This window comes from Tachysurus fulvidraco, chromosome 5 (assembly GCF_022655615.1).
Source record: "Tachysurus fulvidraco isolate hzauxx_2018 chromosome 5, HZAU_PFXX_2.0, whole genome shotgun sequence".
Lineage (NCBI taxonomy): Eukaryota > Metazoa > Chordata > Actinopteri > Siluriformes > Bagridae > Tachysurus > Tachysurus fulvidraco.
This window is the reverse complement of record NC_062522.1, coordinates 21,187,254-21,204,519: the sequence shown is the minus strand read 5'-3', so window position 1 is coordinate 21,204,519 and position 17,266 is coordinate 21,187,254. Positions and strand designations below refer to the sequence as shown.

Sequence of the window (17,266 nt, the reverse complement as noted above, 5' to 3'; positions counted from 1 at the left end):
CCCTGGAGGTGTGAGGCGAACGTGCTAACCACTAAGCCACCGTGCCCCCCTTTTTAGCATTACATTTTTTAAATTCTCATTAGCAATTCTATTTATTTGTGATAAAATTATTTCTTTTCTGTATATGGTCAGTGGGATTTGTGTAACCAGGAGCTTCTGAACAACCTATAAGTATGAGCGTCAGCATGATTTCTGATTTCATTATAGATTTAACACACATTCCTTCCGGCCTGTTCCATCAAATTTTGAAGAGAGAGAGAGAGAGAGAGAGAGAGAGAGAGAGAGAGAGAGAGAGAGAGAGAGAGAGAGAGAGAGAGAGAGAGAGAGAGAGAGAGAGAGAGAGAGAGAATATTAGACATGCTGAGAGTTCAAGACATCTTCTGAACTTCACACAGAAGGCTTTACTTGATGCTTCTCCTCTATCTTTGAGAGCACTATTTAATTTTAAATACAAACTATTTTTCATTCACTTATCATGTCATTTATTTATCATGTGGCAGCAACACAATGCAATAAAATCATATAAAAGCATCAAAGTTTACATCAAGTCTCTGTGATTTCAACCATGGCATGGATATCGGTAGCAGACGGGCAGGTTTGAGTATTTCAGAAACCGCTGATGTCTTGGGATCACACACAACGGTCTGTAGAGAATGATGCAAAAAACACTGAGTGAATGACAGTTCTGTGGGAAGAGATTTCAGAAGAAAACGGACAGATTGGATCGAGCTGACACGGACTCTACACAGACTCATTGAATCATACTTTACAACCATGTTGAGCAGAAAAGCATCTCAGCACATGCACAAAACATCAAATGTGGGTGGTGAGGATAAAATGTCTCTTCACTGAAACTAAAAATGAAAGATACAGTGAAAGAACTTGAGTGTCCTGCACTAGAGCCATGACCTGAACCGCAATGAACACCTTTGGGATGAAGTGGAACACACTGACAGGTCTCTTCATCTGACATCACTGCTTGACCTCACTAATGCTCTTGAGGCTGAATGAGCACAAATCCTCACATCCGTGCTCTAAAATCTAGTTGAAACTTTTTAAAATTTCAAATAGTGGAGGTTATTAAGGTTATTAAGAAAAATTATATCTGCAATAAGACATTCAGCATGACCTATAAGTAGGTGTAATAATCAGGTTTCAATAAACAACTGGACATATAGTGTGTACGTAGTCATTACCTTCACTACTTACATTTGTCTTATAATCCTTAGCCTTAATTCTTAATCATTATATAATCAAAGTTCACAGTTCTTTATTTGACATATATACAGTATATTACATACAAGTGATGTAATGGAGTGAATTTGTTTTTCTTTGCTCCTCGTTCCACTCTGCAATAACTAACAGAACCAATAGCAAAAGTGCCTGACATAAACACATAATAATCACAGAATATACTGAAAAATAATAAACAGATCAAATGAAGTAAACAATGGAGTAACTGTAATGTGAATCAAATCGAATAGAATCGAGTATAAACAATTTTAACAGAGACGAAATTTATCTGCAAATCATTCTCAATATTCAATCTAAAAAAATTTTAAAAAATCACAATTTTAGCAACTTTAAGCCTCCAAACTATTATCGATACACACTGCTGATGTGCTGTCAGGACTGTAAAGTAAACTGTTTCAGGGGCTTTTATGCCTGCAGTCTTGGCTTCGGTGAGTGACACACAACTCAGTGTATTGATAGCTCTCTTGTGCAATAGATAATGCCACACAACTGGATAAAGATTATCTGAGCAGCCAGTAATCATATTTATTTTGGTTACCAGGATGGCCGAGCTAGGAAAGCTAAATCAAGGATGATTTCTGTAACAGCTCAAACTATAGAGTTGTAAACATCTACATGAAGTGAACTTATAATATTAGTAGTATATAGTTTTACACAGTGCTGCATGATGTAGTAAATATTTATTATTGTTACAGACATAATTGCAGTCACAACCACCCACATCCTCCCTTACCTACATGATTAGACTCAGGGTTGGAGCACAGTTTGGAAATCTCAGTTTCTGAGATTTATTTTAATGCAGGTTACCACTTTCCCTTAATGGCTTAACAAATAAGTGACTACAGTACATTTTCCATTCGGTTTGATGCAGTCTGCCTAATACTGCTGTTATTTTGGACATGTAACCCATCTAAATTTGAAGTTTACTATGTGAGACGGTGTGGAGTTTTTTTTAAACATCAACAAAAGATCATTTTAAGAATTTCATTTAAGTTGATTACTGAAAGGAAAAAGTAATGAATTAAAATGTTTGTTTCTAATACAGGAATGCTGACATAAAACGTGAAAGAATTTTAGTTGGTTTTCACATTTGTCTACACATTGTGGAGAATTATAACCATTTGAAGTTAAGCTGTTATGTTTACTGCAGAATTAAAAAAAATCTTTATAATTAAAATACAACCCTTAATACAGAAAGCTTTAAAGTTATTAATAAATAATCAAACGTAATATACAGTATTCATGCATGATGCGATTCCACTCCTGTACACCAGAGGGCGGTGTGTCATTTTTATTACCTAAATCCTTCAGCGTGTAATGAAAAAAATTTACTCTGTTAACCTTTGAGGCGAAATTCTCTCACCGTAAATATATCACGATATTTAGCTTCAAAATGAAGCATTTTACGTAGCGAGTTTTCATGCAAGTAGCGTGTGAAAGGCTATTATAGTTATTTTCACTGCTGCTTGTAGGTTGCCTGTTCGGGGTCATTAATGCGCATGTTCAAACTCCCGCGCATGCGTGTTTGTGTAGAAGTAACCTTTCACAACGTCAACTATTTTCGTCACACCGGATGTTGAACCATAAACACGGTATAACAGGAGCGTTTTGCGTCGAATTATTCCGTTTATAGAGTAAGTGATAAGTGTAGTTTGTTTGCATGCGCATTTGTTTACACTGTGTACAGCACTGAGTCGTATGTTTGGTGCTAACAGGCATCTTGTTTGGAGGTTGTTGTGGTATAATGTTCAGTCTGTGGACTTTGTGCTAAATGTATAAATGTGGTGTTTTTTTATTGAGCTACAGATCAGCACCATGTCTGGGGATTTGGATCTCTCGCCACCGGATGTTCCTGAGCCCACGTTTTTTGAGAGTGTTTTACGTTATGGTCTCTTTCTTGGAGCAATTTTCCAGCTGGTCTGCATTTTAGCCATCATTATACCCACCTCCAAGAGCCACGAACAGGTAACACATACAGACCAGTGCAGTGACACCGTCTCTGTCTGTATACTGCTCAAAATATCTGGGTTCAGATTACAGAGAAAAGTAAAAGCTAAACGTACTGAATGAGGTCAGCAAATACTCAGCATCCAAGTCAAGAAGCTTTTATTGTCATTACAACCATATATTGCTGTTGCAGTACGCAGTGAAATAAGACAACGTTTCTCCAGGATCCTGGTGCTACATAGAACAAAGACAGCGCCATAAAGAACTTATTTAGTCCTAGATATATAAAGTGCATCTGTGCGACCTGGTGCAAACAGCGCAGGACTGAAAATTACAAGACAATACACAAAAGACAATACACAGAAACAGCACTGACCAGTGTAAATACTGTATGTTCAACCAATATTACGTGTGTAGAAATACTAGAATGAACACAGTATTAAAGCAGCAGTTACATGAGATAATGTAAAGGATCTGTCCATATCACCACACACACACACACAAAAGGTATTCAACATACTAGTGATTTAGTTTTAACAGTATAAATGATTCATTATTGATTGGACTGAAACTCAGCTAGATCAGTGCATATTTGATGTTCTTTGATTCATCGTAATCAGCTGCATATCAAATTATAAATGATGGCACATGAACAAGAAAGTTTTCCTGAATGAACTAAAATAGAAGAAGTGTTATAGAGAGAAAGGAAACTTTTACTGACTGTACATAGTTTCAAGAAGGAGGTTAAAAATGATGAAAGTTCAGATGATGGGTCATCAGGAAGAAAGCTCACCAGTGACTGGTTGATGCAAAGATCAGTTTAGTCTTTACACAATGGTACCGTTAGATTGTTCCTGACGTCTGGTCATAAAGTTGCGTGTAGCTGGGCTCTCTTAAGTAAAAGTACAATCACAAAAGCTGTGTAAATCTAGGCACAAATGATATATTATTTTATTTATTTATTTTTTTGTTGTTTACTTAAATTAATCCTAAGAATGTTGCTCTGGGGAAGAGTCATGGGAGACATGGCAGCGTTGTGCCTGTGACTTCTGGCTCTGAGAGTTCCTCAGTCTCATAACACACAAGAAATGTACTGTTGTTCACGCAATATATTTTTAATGAATTGTGTTTTAATGAATTCTCAAAATATAAACAGACTAGTGTCCTTTTCTAAACTATTGAATACTGATCAGATAGTCTCCTTTTGATTACAGGAAGAGACTTCAGAGCCTTCTGAACACAAAACCTCTGAGCCGAGCAGAAAACCCAAAGCACCCGCACAGCAAATTCGTCAAAAACTAAAAAAGGAGAGCAAGAAGAAAAGATAAGACTGAATAAGTGTGTGAGCAAAATGAAAAGTCTGGTACTATTTTATGACACAACCACAAGTAAAAACACTCTAAAGTTAGAATCTTTCATCATGGACGATCGGAATTAAAGACTAAACCCATCCTGCAGCTGCCTACAGTTTATTTACTGCAGTAGAGCTACAACTCAGATCAATAGACACTTAAGTCATTCATTAGGTTACTATCATAAAGCTGTTGGTTAAAACGTTCATTTATATTGGAAGATTTCAAACTTTTTTGTAAGTCTGTATAATAAAACTGACTTTTGGACTACACAGTGTATCTTCCTATTGTCTGATCATTGTAGACCTCTACAGAGGGGTGGGAATTCATTACTGTGTTACTCAGGCCAAATTCACAAATAAGGTTTGACTGGTTGCTTGAATTGAATGGTTTTAATCAAGTCAGAAAAACAGTAGGACTTTAAATGATGACATCTTGGATATAATGAGTTCTGTCACTGGAAAGTTCTGGACCAAACCCATCGATGGCTGGTAGTAATTATAACTTACTCACTGCACAGTCCTCCACAGGCTGTCTTTTAGCAAAGATGTGCATTTATTTACTAGATTTTGCTTATTTATAAAAGGGAAGTGCATTATACTTATAAAAATGTGTTGTCTAGTCTAAAATTGGCCATAATGTTATATGACTTGCACATGGATTTAATGTCTGACTATTTGCCTTCTTGGAAAGAAGATTCTTCTCGTTCTGTGTGTTTAAAATATTTAAATGAGCTCTTCCGTAGTAAAACCGAGAGAACTATTTGTGTTTTGAGCTTCATAAACAACTGAGACATCTTGCAAGAAGCAGAACATCTCATTCATTTAGCTGGAAGGTGTACACTGGAATTATGTGCTGATTTATAGTAAAGTGAAAAAAAAATGCTTTAATAATTTTATTTTTTATTATTATTAATTAATTTATTTTTTCTTTCAAAATTCTATTTTGGTCACAAATATTTGGACATACACTCCTCTTGTTGTAAGCAAATTATTTAATCCATTAATGATCCGATTTGTATTTTAGACAATTTTATTTGTATTCAATGTACAGTCATAAATACATATTTATTAAATGGATACTTATTCTAAGCATAGAGAAATTACATCTGTGAAATAAGATATCAGGGTAAAATTTGAACTGACTAATATTTTATTGTACTTTCTCTTGCAAATAAAAAGTCCATTAAAACTGAATGACATCATGATAGAAAATAACTGCTAACAAATAAAAAAGCACTCTGTCATAAACCTGGTTTTGATATATTATTTGTTGAGGGTTGTAGTAGGTTCTGTAGCATGGTATTGCACCTCAATTTTGTATCATGCCTCTTTTTATGTCCATCAATTTGTCGTCAACACTCCAGATGCTTTACATGACATTCAACAGGGAGCATCTGATCTCGACGGTTAGCTAGAATGAACTCTATAGTGCTTGTACCTCATACTGTTTGTTACATATTTCAATAATAGCAGATTAAAGCATACCTGAGAACTAAAGGTGCTGTTTTACACAACTGTCTAGAAAAGGAATGTTACAAAAAAGATGTTAGCAGCTATAAGAATATTTAATATGGCTGAGAAAAATGACGGCAAATCACATAGACAAGATCAGTTCTAACGCTAACTCCAGTTGCAGGTGCAATCAGCAATCATTATTATGCTTAACAATTATCACCACACCTTTAAAAACATGATATGACAAAGAATGTGTGCAGATGTGAAGGCAGAGGAGTTGTCCAAAAGTTATGGCGGTCGCTTGGAGGAAGACTGATTTTCGGATCTAGTCGTCATCAATGGGGTGATTAATGAGATCTTTTCGGATCACTTCATTCACTGGGAAAAACATGAGAGGGAAAAACAACACATGAATATCTGGATGTAATTCTGGGTTCATGCTGTTGCTTAATGGGAGAGAAAATTCTTGTTTAACTGTCATACACAGGCATTACAACAGAAACTAATTGTACTGTATGGTAGCAGCGCTGAGTCACAGTCATGGTTATCACCCTGCAACCACCCGAGGCTTTGCTTGGCTTGTGTCCTATTGCTGAATAGAGATAATAGTGAGCTAAAATTGGAAACTTTTCTACCTCTTCAGTCTAAATTTAGAACAAGGGCTGGCTGTAACAGGTACCACCGATCCTTAAATAGAGGCATATAATGCTGACACTGATGCTTCCACTCCCACGACAGCCAGCACAAATCTGTTCATTGGCTTTAAACCAAATGCTAAATATAATACCAATAATTACTCAGCATACTAATGCTGGTTAATAGCTTTTAACCTTTTCAAAATCAGCAGATAATTTTATAAATTTGCCATGTCTATACATCAAAACATAGGATCAGATATGTAACAATGGATCACAGTAAACCATTAGACAAAAGAACAAAGAAAAAAATGTCTTTTTCACTAGGGGTTTGCTGATACCCCCCCTGGTAAAATCAATAGTCCCTTCATGTCTGCTCTAATCATTACACTGAAAGGACTCGATACTGAACTAGCTTTAGCAGAGACTATTTAAAGCACTGACCTACTTTGTGCAGGATCTGAAGGAGGCCACATTTTACACTCGAATATACATTAAGCTGTAGCACATACTATAGAAAGAATGGTCAATAACACAAGACATCAACCTCTATGCTAATAATGCTGTGTGACTGTGCAGTTAACATGTTTTCATCATTGTACCTGTTTTCTAGTGTACGGGTACAGCAGATTTTTAAAAAAAATCTAATAATAAATCAAGATTTTATTTTTTGTAGGTAGTTCAGTTCATAGTTATACAATTTGAGGACAATGGCAACATTCTGTGAGTTAAAACCATAACCTTATTAGAATAGAAATAGAAATTTCTAGATTTGACCCCTGCCTTTACACAAAACCCACCATAATGATGAACTCAGCCTCCTCACCATCATTCAGGTAAGTTTCGTCCAGATTCTCCCGCTTGACTCTTACAGGGCTGCTGGTTCTCTGATGCTCCACAGGCTGCTGCTGGTTGTAGCTCTGCAGTGGAGGAGCTGCTCTCTGCACAAAGATTCTCTGATTGGTTGCATCCAGGCTTGGAAACATAGAGACACCAGCCTGGTAGTTGTGCCCTGCTATGATGTGCTGGTAACTGCTGGGTTTGAGATGAGAGCCTGGATTTGGCCCTATGGCAGTTGCCGGACCTGAGCAGATGGGTTGCACTCCAGATGCAGGTTGATCCAGGGGAGGCTGGTAGTGACCAGGGCTGGTGCTCAGGGCCTCTAGCTGGCTCTGATAGAAGGCTGAAGGCTGATGGAGCTTGTGGTACTCCGAGGACGGTGGATACAGAATAGGACTGTTGGTCCTCTGGGAAACCTGGCCTGGCATACTGCAGCAGCTGGTAGCGATCTGGGCAGTGTGATGGCACAATTGTGGAGAGACGCCTAAGACCTGGGGGACACTGTAGGCAAGCTCTCCATACTGATACTCATCCAGTGGCTCGGCCTTTATTGGTGGAACTGGAAGAAATGATGGGTTTATTGTTAGGTTTAAATAAATAAATCAAAAAATCAAAAACAAGAGCAGTATTAATAAGTGAGTGGTATTGATATTCATTTAATGCTCTTTAAATGATACACATAATGAAAAGAAAATTGCATTTGAAAAGAAAAATATTATTCCAGGGACTATGATTGGTGCTTGTGTAAAATCTCTTATTAATTTAACTGGGGATAAAACCATATACACACGCTCATCCCGTTGCCAATTTCATGACAAGAATCAAAACACAAACAGGATACTGACGTTGGCTGAGTGGTAAAAAAAAGGGGCGTCAAAATCTCCCACAAAGTGCTACTAGCTTTCTGCTCTAAAAACAGCCTCTTAGCCAGACATGAGGGGGAAAAAACCCATTTTCTTGGGGCCATCTAAAGCCTTGTCCTCATTCTTACAAACTTTCTACTCACTATTCTCCCCACATCAATATAAACAACAGACTACACCCAAATAGTTAAATGCAACTAGCTAAACTAGTTTATTTGTTAAACTAGCTACAGCTAATTGAACTAGTGTATTTTTATTCTGGAAAGTCTGCCTTGTATATTTGTAAGAAAAAAAACAACATGGTGTACGTGTGTGTAAAATCAGTGCTTTACACACTAAGCAAATTCCATTTTTTGTTTCAGAAAAATGGTTATTTCTACCACTATAATCTGATTGGATATTATGAGTAAAATGGTGCTGTGTTGAGTTATAGTACATGAGCATACAGACTTGATTGGAAAAGCATAGCCTCAAATTTTGGTAATGCATTGGTTCTAAGCCCACCCCTTTTTTTTATAATGACAGCAATGACAGCATTCGGTAGGCAGCCTGATTGAGTGCAGCTTAGAGAAGTGCTTTTTTTGGTTGATATCATGTGCTCTGTGTTGAGTTTTGAGGACACTGGGTCACAGAGAAAAGCAGTCACCTGGGAGTGGCATGTAGGTGAAGTGTTGTGGCTGACTAGGCTTCCTTTTCCCGTTCAGCACACAGAAGTTGACTTTGACTGGGTGATAGATGTTGGGGTCTCGATATGGAGGAATTTCTACATACAGCATGTTCTGTGACGTACAAAATGTCAATTCAGCTTCAAGAATCATTGTACTGTCATAAGAAAAAAAATCAGGCTACGCTACTCAATTCACCACATATTGACTAAATACTTACTGCTTGACTTTTTTCTCTGTTGACTATGGCTTCCTTCTCCCATACCTCCAAGCCTTCTGTAAGAAGAAATAATCTTTTTTAAAATGCTTTGTGATTTAGAGCAACAGCACGTTTTCTACACATGACTAACAAAACTGAACGCTTTATTGTAATTTTTCCATTTCTTCTCCTCCAGTATTAACCACACCACTTTTCTGGAACATCGTTCACACCAAGAACCCTGTTCAATGGTTGTTGTTTTCAACTCCCACTGCAACGTTTCCATGACTCTTGTGCACAGGCAAGTAAGCAGCAAGTCCCTTTCAAGTTTAGTATGTGAAGCACACCCTCCCCTCACACCTCTGTTGATCTGCCTACGCACTCAGAGTAGAGGAAAGGAAAGAGAAGACTCTGCTTGTAGATGGTATCGCTGCAAACTTAACCACATCCGCTCGCTCCGCACTGCACATCTCAATGGAAAATATCTCTACATTTACCAATAAGGTAAAAACTTCATGGGGTGTTAGCAGTATTTCAGTACACTTCTTTACACTGCCTCACACAGTCTTTGTGGTCTGAAATAACAGCTGGCCAGCTGTTGTCTGTTGTCTAATGTGGTGTTTACTATTATTAATAATATTAACAAAAAGAGTACATAATATATATATATATATATATATATATATATATATATATATATATATATATATATATATATATATATTTCTTGAGAAATATACAACAAAATTAATAGTTTTGATCAATCAATTTGAGAGAAATTAACATCAATAACATCATAAACTTACCATCAGTAAAGATCTGTGTAGGACTGTTTTGGAAAGATTCAGTGTGAGAAGAACTAGAAACTTTCACAAAATGTGTAATCATTAACAGGAATAAAAATCTATTTAAAACGGTTACATTTGGAAGATCTTTCTCTATAAACAATGACAAGTTGATTTGTGGTGTGCTTCTGCATCTTGCTGCTTTGCAAGCTTGTTATCTATTTCCCGTTCTTACTGTGATGCACCAGAACTGTGCTGACCAGACCAGATTACAGTATACAATGCAAATTCACAGACTGGCTCCTCATATGCAAATCAAGACAATACACCTCCAAAAACAAATGACATGCTAATGTTACCTGACAGCAGAGAACACTGGCCTGGAGGCTGAAGTATTTAAACAACCATGCTATGACTAATGACTTATGAGTAATGAAGATCTGTCTTGTTATCCAAAATATATACCTAGAGTCGTCTCACTAAAGAGCACCCTGGACTCAGAGGTGAAGTTTTGACCGGTAAGGATCATCTGCATTCCCCCCAGCACTGAGCAGTGGTCCAAATCTTGCCTCCTCACCTCTGGAGTTTCGCGGCTAGGTCTTTGAGCTAAAATGGTAAACAAAATAGAAAACAAAAAAAACACTTTTAACCATAACAGCCAGGCTGTCCACTGCTTAATCACTATAATCTGTCTGGATCAAAACAAATCTCTTAATTCTTATCTATTGTAAAACAATATGATTTAGTTTTTTCAACATTGACGTATGCATTGGTTTAGTTTCCATAATGAAAAATATATTATTAAAACGCATAAAAACACATTTTCTTACTAATGAACAATCAAAAAGACAATCTCGCGTGTCATTCCTTAATGTGCCGTGAATCAAATCATGAAAACATATTATTAAACTAGTGAATTGAATCAATTCACAAATGAAACCCACAATACGCATAAATAGAATGTTTTAATTGAATAACTGATTACTAATTAATTTTCAATTGTTTTATCAAATCAATTAATATATTTTATGTGATAAGCTACTGAAAGAACAGTATTTTGTCAATCCACGTTTGCTCAATTTTGTTGGATCTCCACTTATTAAAGGAGCAGTTTGTAATGTCCAGTAATCAGCATTTAATTTCAGTGATAACACAGAAAAACAGTATACAAGTATCTCTATTTCTTTGTCCTAAAACACAGCTGTTTTTTTTTTTTGTTTTGGTTTTTTTATCTCTTTTCCTTTATATGTAACTTGTTCATTCAGAGGGGAAAATATCTGTCAAGGTTTACAATGCAATTTTAACTCACTGCTTGAGCAGGAGAAACCTCTGAATTTACAAACAGCTCCTTTAAATTTTTTAAGACAAATTTAGTCAAAAGCAAAGTCAAAATAAAAAGTAGGCCCTGTTATTGTTCCAGCAGTTCCAACTAGGATTTAAGTACTTACAGCACTCGATGGGATTTGAGGACACTTGTAGAGAAATCCACTGGCCTCCAGGCTGAGGCACATGGACACGAAAGACCAGACGTACACGTGTGTTCTTCCGTCCCACGTCTGTCTCACCTTTCCGCAGCTCAATATCAGCATTTTTCAGCTTTAGTATGCCAGCACAGTCCACACTAAGAGTGAAACACAAGATACACATGCATGTATACTATACTGAGAGATAGAGTATTTGTAAAAAGATGATTTTTATTTTGACTGCAAATTAGAATAAGATTTGAAAATGCTCATTATAAACAGTTTAGCAGATTAAATATGAAATGATGTGCCAGTGATCTGGCTCTCGAATAATAACGGACATTCAAGTTTCAAAATTAATCTGTAAGAAACCTTTTCTTATTCTTCAAAAAGATTCAACATTGGCATTTGAGAAAAATATCATACAAATTTGAAAAGCAAGTTTGAACATAATTTCTTTAGTTCTCACATTGCTCGCATGTTGTCTTTGGGTTCGAGCAGCAGCTCCAGAACCTTGGTTCCGTTTAACATTTTCTCTTGGCTGCTGGTGGTGACAGTTTTGCCAGTGATGCGGTGGACCTGGTAAAAGGCATGTGGCCTCATGGCTCTCTCGTCAGCTGTTCCAATAAATACCTGCAGTGCCAAAGCTTCTCGTCCCCTGTATCCGTGCAACTACACCCACAACAGTTTGTGTAAATGTTATACCAAATGACTGATTACACAACATGTCAATTATTGAGTCAATTACAAAAGTATACAAATCAATGTAATAGATCTTAGACATTGTTACGGATAAACAGATTGTTTTAGTGAAACTAAAATGATTTCGTAGAAATCTTTTTTATTGTAATAACAAAGCTACTGATTTGAGTGCTTGTTTTTTTTTTATTGCTCTTTGTAATTACTGATTGATCCATTGCATTCAGAGATGCGAGCTGATCTGCTGTCAATCATTTCACTGATTGATACAGAAGTTCCAGCTTCTCATTACCCATAATGTTAGTCATTTTATGAGAATAAATAATAAATAGAACAAATAATAATAATAATAATAATAATAATAATAATAATAATAATAATAATAATATTTAGCCAGCTGTCTTGTCCTGCATTTTAATAATAACAACTAACAATCTATTCTAACTATATTATTATATATTCAAATAATATTATCATTACAATTCCTATACATTAACGCAGTGTGTCTATTTTATATCGAGGTATACTATGTAGCTTTTATGATACTGAGCAAAAGAAATTCAATTGTTGTTGTAAATAATGTGTACGTCAAGGCACTTCTACCCAAGAAGCTGTGCTGCTACTCTGCTCTGCAGTGGCAGAAAGATAATGGAATCTTTGGGGTTATGTCACACTTACGTCAGTTCATGAGCTTTGGGTTATGAAAGGCGTGTATCGTAGGCTAAAATGAATTAAATTGATTTCATATATATACATTATGTCTATATATACATATATATGTACACTACATATATATCCATATGCTCTGATTACATATTCGGCATGCTCATGTTAACGCTAGCTTAAATACGTTCTTCACTCTGAACTTTTAAGACGTTCCTGTGCTTTTCTGAGTAGTTCAGTCATTTTCATACTTCTTTAGTTATGGCTATGATAATGCTAATGATAAATGATTTCTGATTTCTGATAATGATTTCTGTAACTTCAGCTGTTTTTTTTTTTTTACCCTGTAACAACATTTGAAATTACTGACCACAGTTTTTGTCTCTCCTCCCAGTACAGTTAATCAATCATTTTTAATTAGCTAGCATTTAATTAACATTTTTAATGGTGTACCTATTCACCGTTTCATTTAATATTCTCATTCTTCTCATCAAATAATTTTTGGTTTCATTTATAAATATCAAGTTTTTGATTCCTTTTTTGAACACCTTTAGTATTCTCTACATTTTAATATATATATAAAATATACACAAATATATATTTCCACATCCACAGTACCGAATTTTTAAAATTGTTACCTTTCATTGAACAAATTACTCTGTGGAGGAACTGAGGGACAGTCATAGTGACAAGGAAACAGAGCATGCCCTGTTACAGTAAATGAAAAAATACAGCCTCATTTGCATAAATGTGAGCAACAAAAGAAAGAATACACTTTCCCTTTCTTTGCTGTCTAGCTAACAAATTGCATAATGTCACCAGTCTCAACTCTCTCATCTGTCAGTCTCATGCTTCTTGCACAATTTCTCTAGAACTCTTTCACACCCACTTTAAACCCCCCACGCACACCTAGGTAATCAGGTCAAGCTCACTCCTAACCATAAAAGACAGCCCCTCTGTACCTGAACCACAGGATGTCCTCCTGATGCTGCTTTAACAGCTCCCCTACTGCCTTCAGTCTCATAGTGGGCTCTGTGGTGCTGTCTGGGCTGAACCTCTATATTCAGCTCATACTGCTCTGTGCAGCTGGGAAGCGGCCACTCCAGAGCAGGCAGAGATGCCAACGACATGCTAAAAACCAACACACAGAAATGGTAACGTGTATATCTCAGAAATCATGTTACAGTAACAGGAAACAGCTCACTAATATTCGGCGACTTTGGATTTTTCTAATTTTGTCAGTTCTATTTAAAAAAAAGGCCCTGTCATTACATAAGGCTCAGTTATCTGAATCATTTTTACCAGACCATAAGTATCGATGCTAAACCTTCTTTTAATCAGTAATCACTAACATACTCTGCTAATTGATTGATTTACCTGCACATGGCTGTGGGCATCTGATTGGGCAAACCTAGGGGTTGCAAGACGTATACTGGTTCCATTATGGGTTCCCGCTTCACTTCAGCGAATACGGCATGCTCTTTTTGGCTGCATATAGAGTACTCCTGAAAAGTCCGTCCGATCTTTGTGGGCACTGGTTTAGCTAGGTGTCTGTTGATGCTGTCTACAAATTCATCAACATTAGCTGGTGGTCTACAAGGCTCAACCAACTCTTCCCGCAATGCATGAGGAGACGGGCTTCGGGAGCGTGGGACCACCAGGGCAGGGTTCTGGTATTGCTCATAAGTGCGCTTTCCTTGAGGAGAAGTGGAGCGTGAACCTGGCCGTGAGGAGGAGGAGGCAGATGAAGGCTTGCAGTTCAGGAAAGTCTCCTCTGTGATGCTGGTGCGTGGGGAGGTATTTGGAGAAGTATGGGGTGAACCGGATGCATGGATGGCCTGAAGCCTTGGGCACAACTCAGCTACGGTCATGGCGGCTAAACCTCCACCTCCTGAACCACTGGGAGAAACACAGGGTGATGGTTGAGGTGAATACACCTCAGAGTGCCAGCTAGAGGACGTGCTGCTTGCTGGGCTAAGGTTTTCCCTGTAGAGCAAATTCTGATACGAAGGTACTGCTAGACGGCGACTGATATCCACTGGTGCTGTTTGGACATGCTCTCTTTGCTGGTGGTGTAGCTCTGATCGGGTGATCTCAATGCGGGGGCTAGCTTGGGATGAGAGTGTGTGACAGAGAAGATCTCGCAGTTCAGGTTGATAACAGTTGAGGATGTCATCAGAAGGTGGAGGATTATAGGAAGGCTGATAGAGGGACAGATTGCTGTATTGAGGATGGTCCTGGTCAGTGTTGGACGAGGGTGGATTAGTATTGAGGTTTGACAAAGCATCAAGCTCATCTGCTTAGGAAAATGAGCAACATGGGAATGAAACAGATTAATGTTGCAATACAAAGAGATAAAAAGAAGAAGAAAACAGGCCGCCATATGTTAGAAGGTGAAGCAAGCAAGCTATGATCACGCCATTTTAAACTGGAAATTTGGCACATGCACTGTTCAATTTTATGCTCATGAAAATTATAAACCTCTCATTTTAAAATCTCACCATTAATAAACAAAACATTTCTTACATTTTCAGACCAGTTTAATGTTGTTGTTTCTACTTTAGGGTTCAATTCTAAATGTACTCATATTTACACAAACAATTCATATAACAATAAAAGAACCAATGGGGGGGGGATAGTGTAGCTTGATCATTCTGATACAATAAAGATAATGAAGGTAAGTTAATTATAAAGGATGGACTAATAGACTAATAGAAAACAAACACAAATACAGCGAGTTAAATAAACAAACAAACAAACAAACAAACAAACAAACAAACAAATAAATAAATAACAGCTGCCAAACTCTAAAATCACTGTGTGCTTTTAACAAACCGGTTTTTGTTTTTTGTTTTTCTTACTAAATAGTAAGACGTTTACTGACCTTGGTCATCATGTGGGATGTCATTTCCAGTTTGGCTACAAAGAAATAGAGGAAAAGGAAAGTCCAGTTCATCCTGGCAGCTTCCATCAGCGAAGCCGACAGCACTGTTTTCAGCATTAATATTCATTGGGCGAAAAGTTTCTGAAAACTAGCTGAAAATGCTCCTACACGTAATTCTATCTAAGATTAAGTAACCCCAAGAAAAGTTCCGCAAAAAAAAAACAGTTTAAAAAAACAATTACTTGCTAAAGCAGGCTGTAAGGTCTCACAAGTGAGGTGACTGACTGACAAACCCAGAGATGTGACTGAGGACACGCGAGAGGATCAAAGAGCGAGACGACTTCCTGTTTTAAAAGAAACTCACTTGTGGTGAACTGTTTCTCAACCACCTACACACAGCTCTATCACTGTGTCCTTCTGTTATATACTGTATTCGGTTATATAAACAGTATTATATTATATTTACATTATATCCTGGTTATAACTATCCAGTTTTATCCGGATTTAAGACGTTTATTTAACAGGTATATACAAAAATCAACAAATAGAGAATGTTTCAATGATTCTGGTGGAAAAAAAAAAAAAAAAAACCAAAACAGTCTAGTAGAAGCTGTATTAAAAATATAACGCACTAGAATAAGATACAGGATACGCAGTAAATAGCCATAAGATGGCGACATTGCATTTTTTTTTTTTCCATAGTGGGATTTTATGTACAGAATAAAACAGTGCGTTGCACAGGTGTGTGAGACTCATTCAGTTATTTACTTTGTTTTCAGGATGACTGCTGCCATTTTCATCTGTTCCTTAAGCTTGCTTAATCTTCACATAGATCCAAGTGCAGGGATGTGTTTTAAACCTTAGCACATTGTGCTAGTGAAGCACTATGTTAGGCTACACATGTTGAACTGTCAAAATGGTCATATATGGTTCCACTGTATTTGGCTTAAAGTTATGGTTTTAAACCTTTGTATAATTTATACATTTAGGGGTATACATATTGATTTAGCCTATATTAAAGTAGCCAAGTAGCTCTAGGCTACATGCTAACAAACATTATTCAGTTTTTCAAGCCACTTCATACATTTCACAATAGCGCATAACTGCATTTTGTAACAGAATTGCTAATACAAATGATATTTCTAAAAAGAAAAAAGAAAGAAATTAGGAAATTCTAACAGAGATGCAGATAAACATATGTGGTTTTCTGTCAAATATCTGGTTACCTACATGTACAATATAGTTAAAACTTAATTTATTCTGCACCATTTGGTTATGTTTTTATGATCACTGTGTACATTAAAACAATACAATCTTCAGCTGATGCAGTGAAGGACTCTATTGCACCCAGGAGGGGCATCTGATCATGTGGATGATGGCCATAAACTTTCGACATCCTTTATAGGGTTAAGTAATAGTGAATAATGTTGGAGAAGTAATGACTACAAATCAGTATGTTATAAATAAATGTGTGAAGATTGTGAAATGCCCAAAAAACTTCTGCATTGTTTGATCTGGTTCTGTAACTTGTGGCCATTTATTCAAAAGAGCATTAGTGAG

General features: G+C 36.7%; 2 protein-coding genes across 6 annotated transcripts; one reads left to right on the top strand and one right to left on the bottom strand.

The window, feature by feature from the left end:
* Positions 1-2,702: 2,702 nt before the first annotated feature.
* On the top strand, positions 2,703-4,825 carry manbal (mannosidase beta like). Of its 4 annotated transcripts, none has more exons than XM_027146750.2 (3): positions 2,703-2,846; positions 3,061-3,219; positions 4,416-4,825. In XM_027146750.2, exons 2-3 carry the CDS (start codon positions 3,070-3,072, stop codon positions 4,527-4,529), a joined length of 264 nt encoding a protein of 87 aa, XP_027002551.1. In that variant the 5' UTR covers positions 2,703-2,846; positions 3,061-3,069; the 3' UTR covers positions 4,530-4,825. The 4 variants fall into 4 exon arrangements, with proteins under 4 accessions (XP_027002551.1, XP_027002548.1, XP_027002549.1 ...); XM_027146747.2 differs by having other exon boundaries at positions 2,728-2,888; XM_027146748.2 differs by having other exon boundaries at positions 2,731-2,888; positions 3,055-3,219.
* A 1,081-nt stretch (positions 4,826-5,906) lies between these two features.
* On the bottom strand, positions 5,907-16,041 carry LOC113642927 (nuclear factor of activated T-cells, cytoplasmic 2). Of its 2 annotated transcripts, none has more exons than XM_027146741.2 (10): positions 15,707-16,041; positions 14,200-15,118; positions 13,785-13,953; positions 11,930-12,132; positions 11,446-11,618; positions 10,463-10,603; positions 9,234-9,289; positions 8,995-9,127; positions 7,446-8,044; positions 5,907-6,388 (listed from the first exon to the last, which is right to left on the bottom strand). In XM_027146741.2, the coding sequence occupies exons 1-10, from the start codon at positions 15,831-15,833 to the stop codon at positions 6,386-6,388; spliced, it is 2,523 nt and encodes an 840-aa protein (XP_027002542.1). In that variant the 5' UTR covers positions 15,834-16,041; the 3' UTR covers positions 5,907-6,385. The 2 variants fall into 2 exon arrangements, with proteins under 2 accessions (XP_027002542.1, XP_027002541.1); XM_027146740.2 differs by having other exon boundaries at positions 7,472-8,044; positions 15,707-16,040.
* Between the last annotated feature and the right edge of the window lie 1,225 nt (positions 16,042-17,266).

What these genes read in the sequence shown, in the direction of transcription:
- manbal (XM_027146749.2), top strand. Translation starts at nt 3,034, where the DNA reads ATGTGGTGTTTTTTTATTGAGCTACAGATCAGCACCATGTCTGGGGAT. An exon ending in CCTCCAAGAGCCACGAACAG is followed by an intron (nt 3,220 to 4,415) that starts GTAACACATACA and finishes TTTTGATTACAG; the next exon opens with GAAGAGACTTCAGAGCCTTC.
- LOC113642927 (XM_027146740.2), bottom strand. Translation starts at nt 15,833, where the DNA reads ATGAATATTAATGCTGAAAACAGTGCTGTCGGCTTCGCTGATGGAAGC. An exon ending in CTTTAGTGAGACGACTCTAG is followed by an intron (nt 9,290 to 10,462) that starts GTATATATTTTG and finishes TTCTTCTTACAG; the next exon opens with AAGGCTTGGAGGTATGGGAG. An exon ending in CGAAACTTACCTGAATGATG is followed by an intron (nt 6,389 to 7,471) that starts GTGAGGAGGCTG and finishes TGTTTTTCCCAG; the next exon opens with TGAATGAAGTGATCCGAAAA.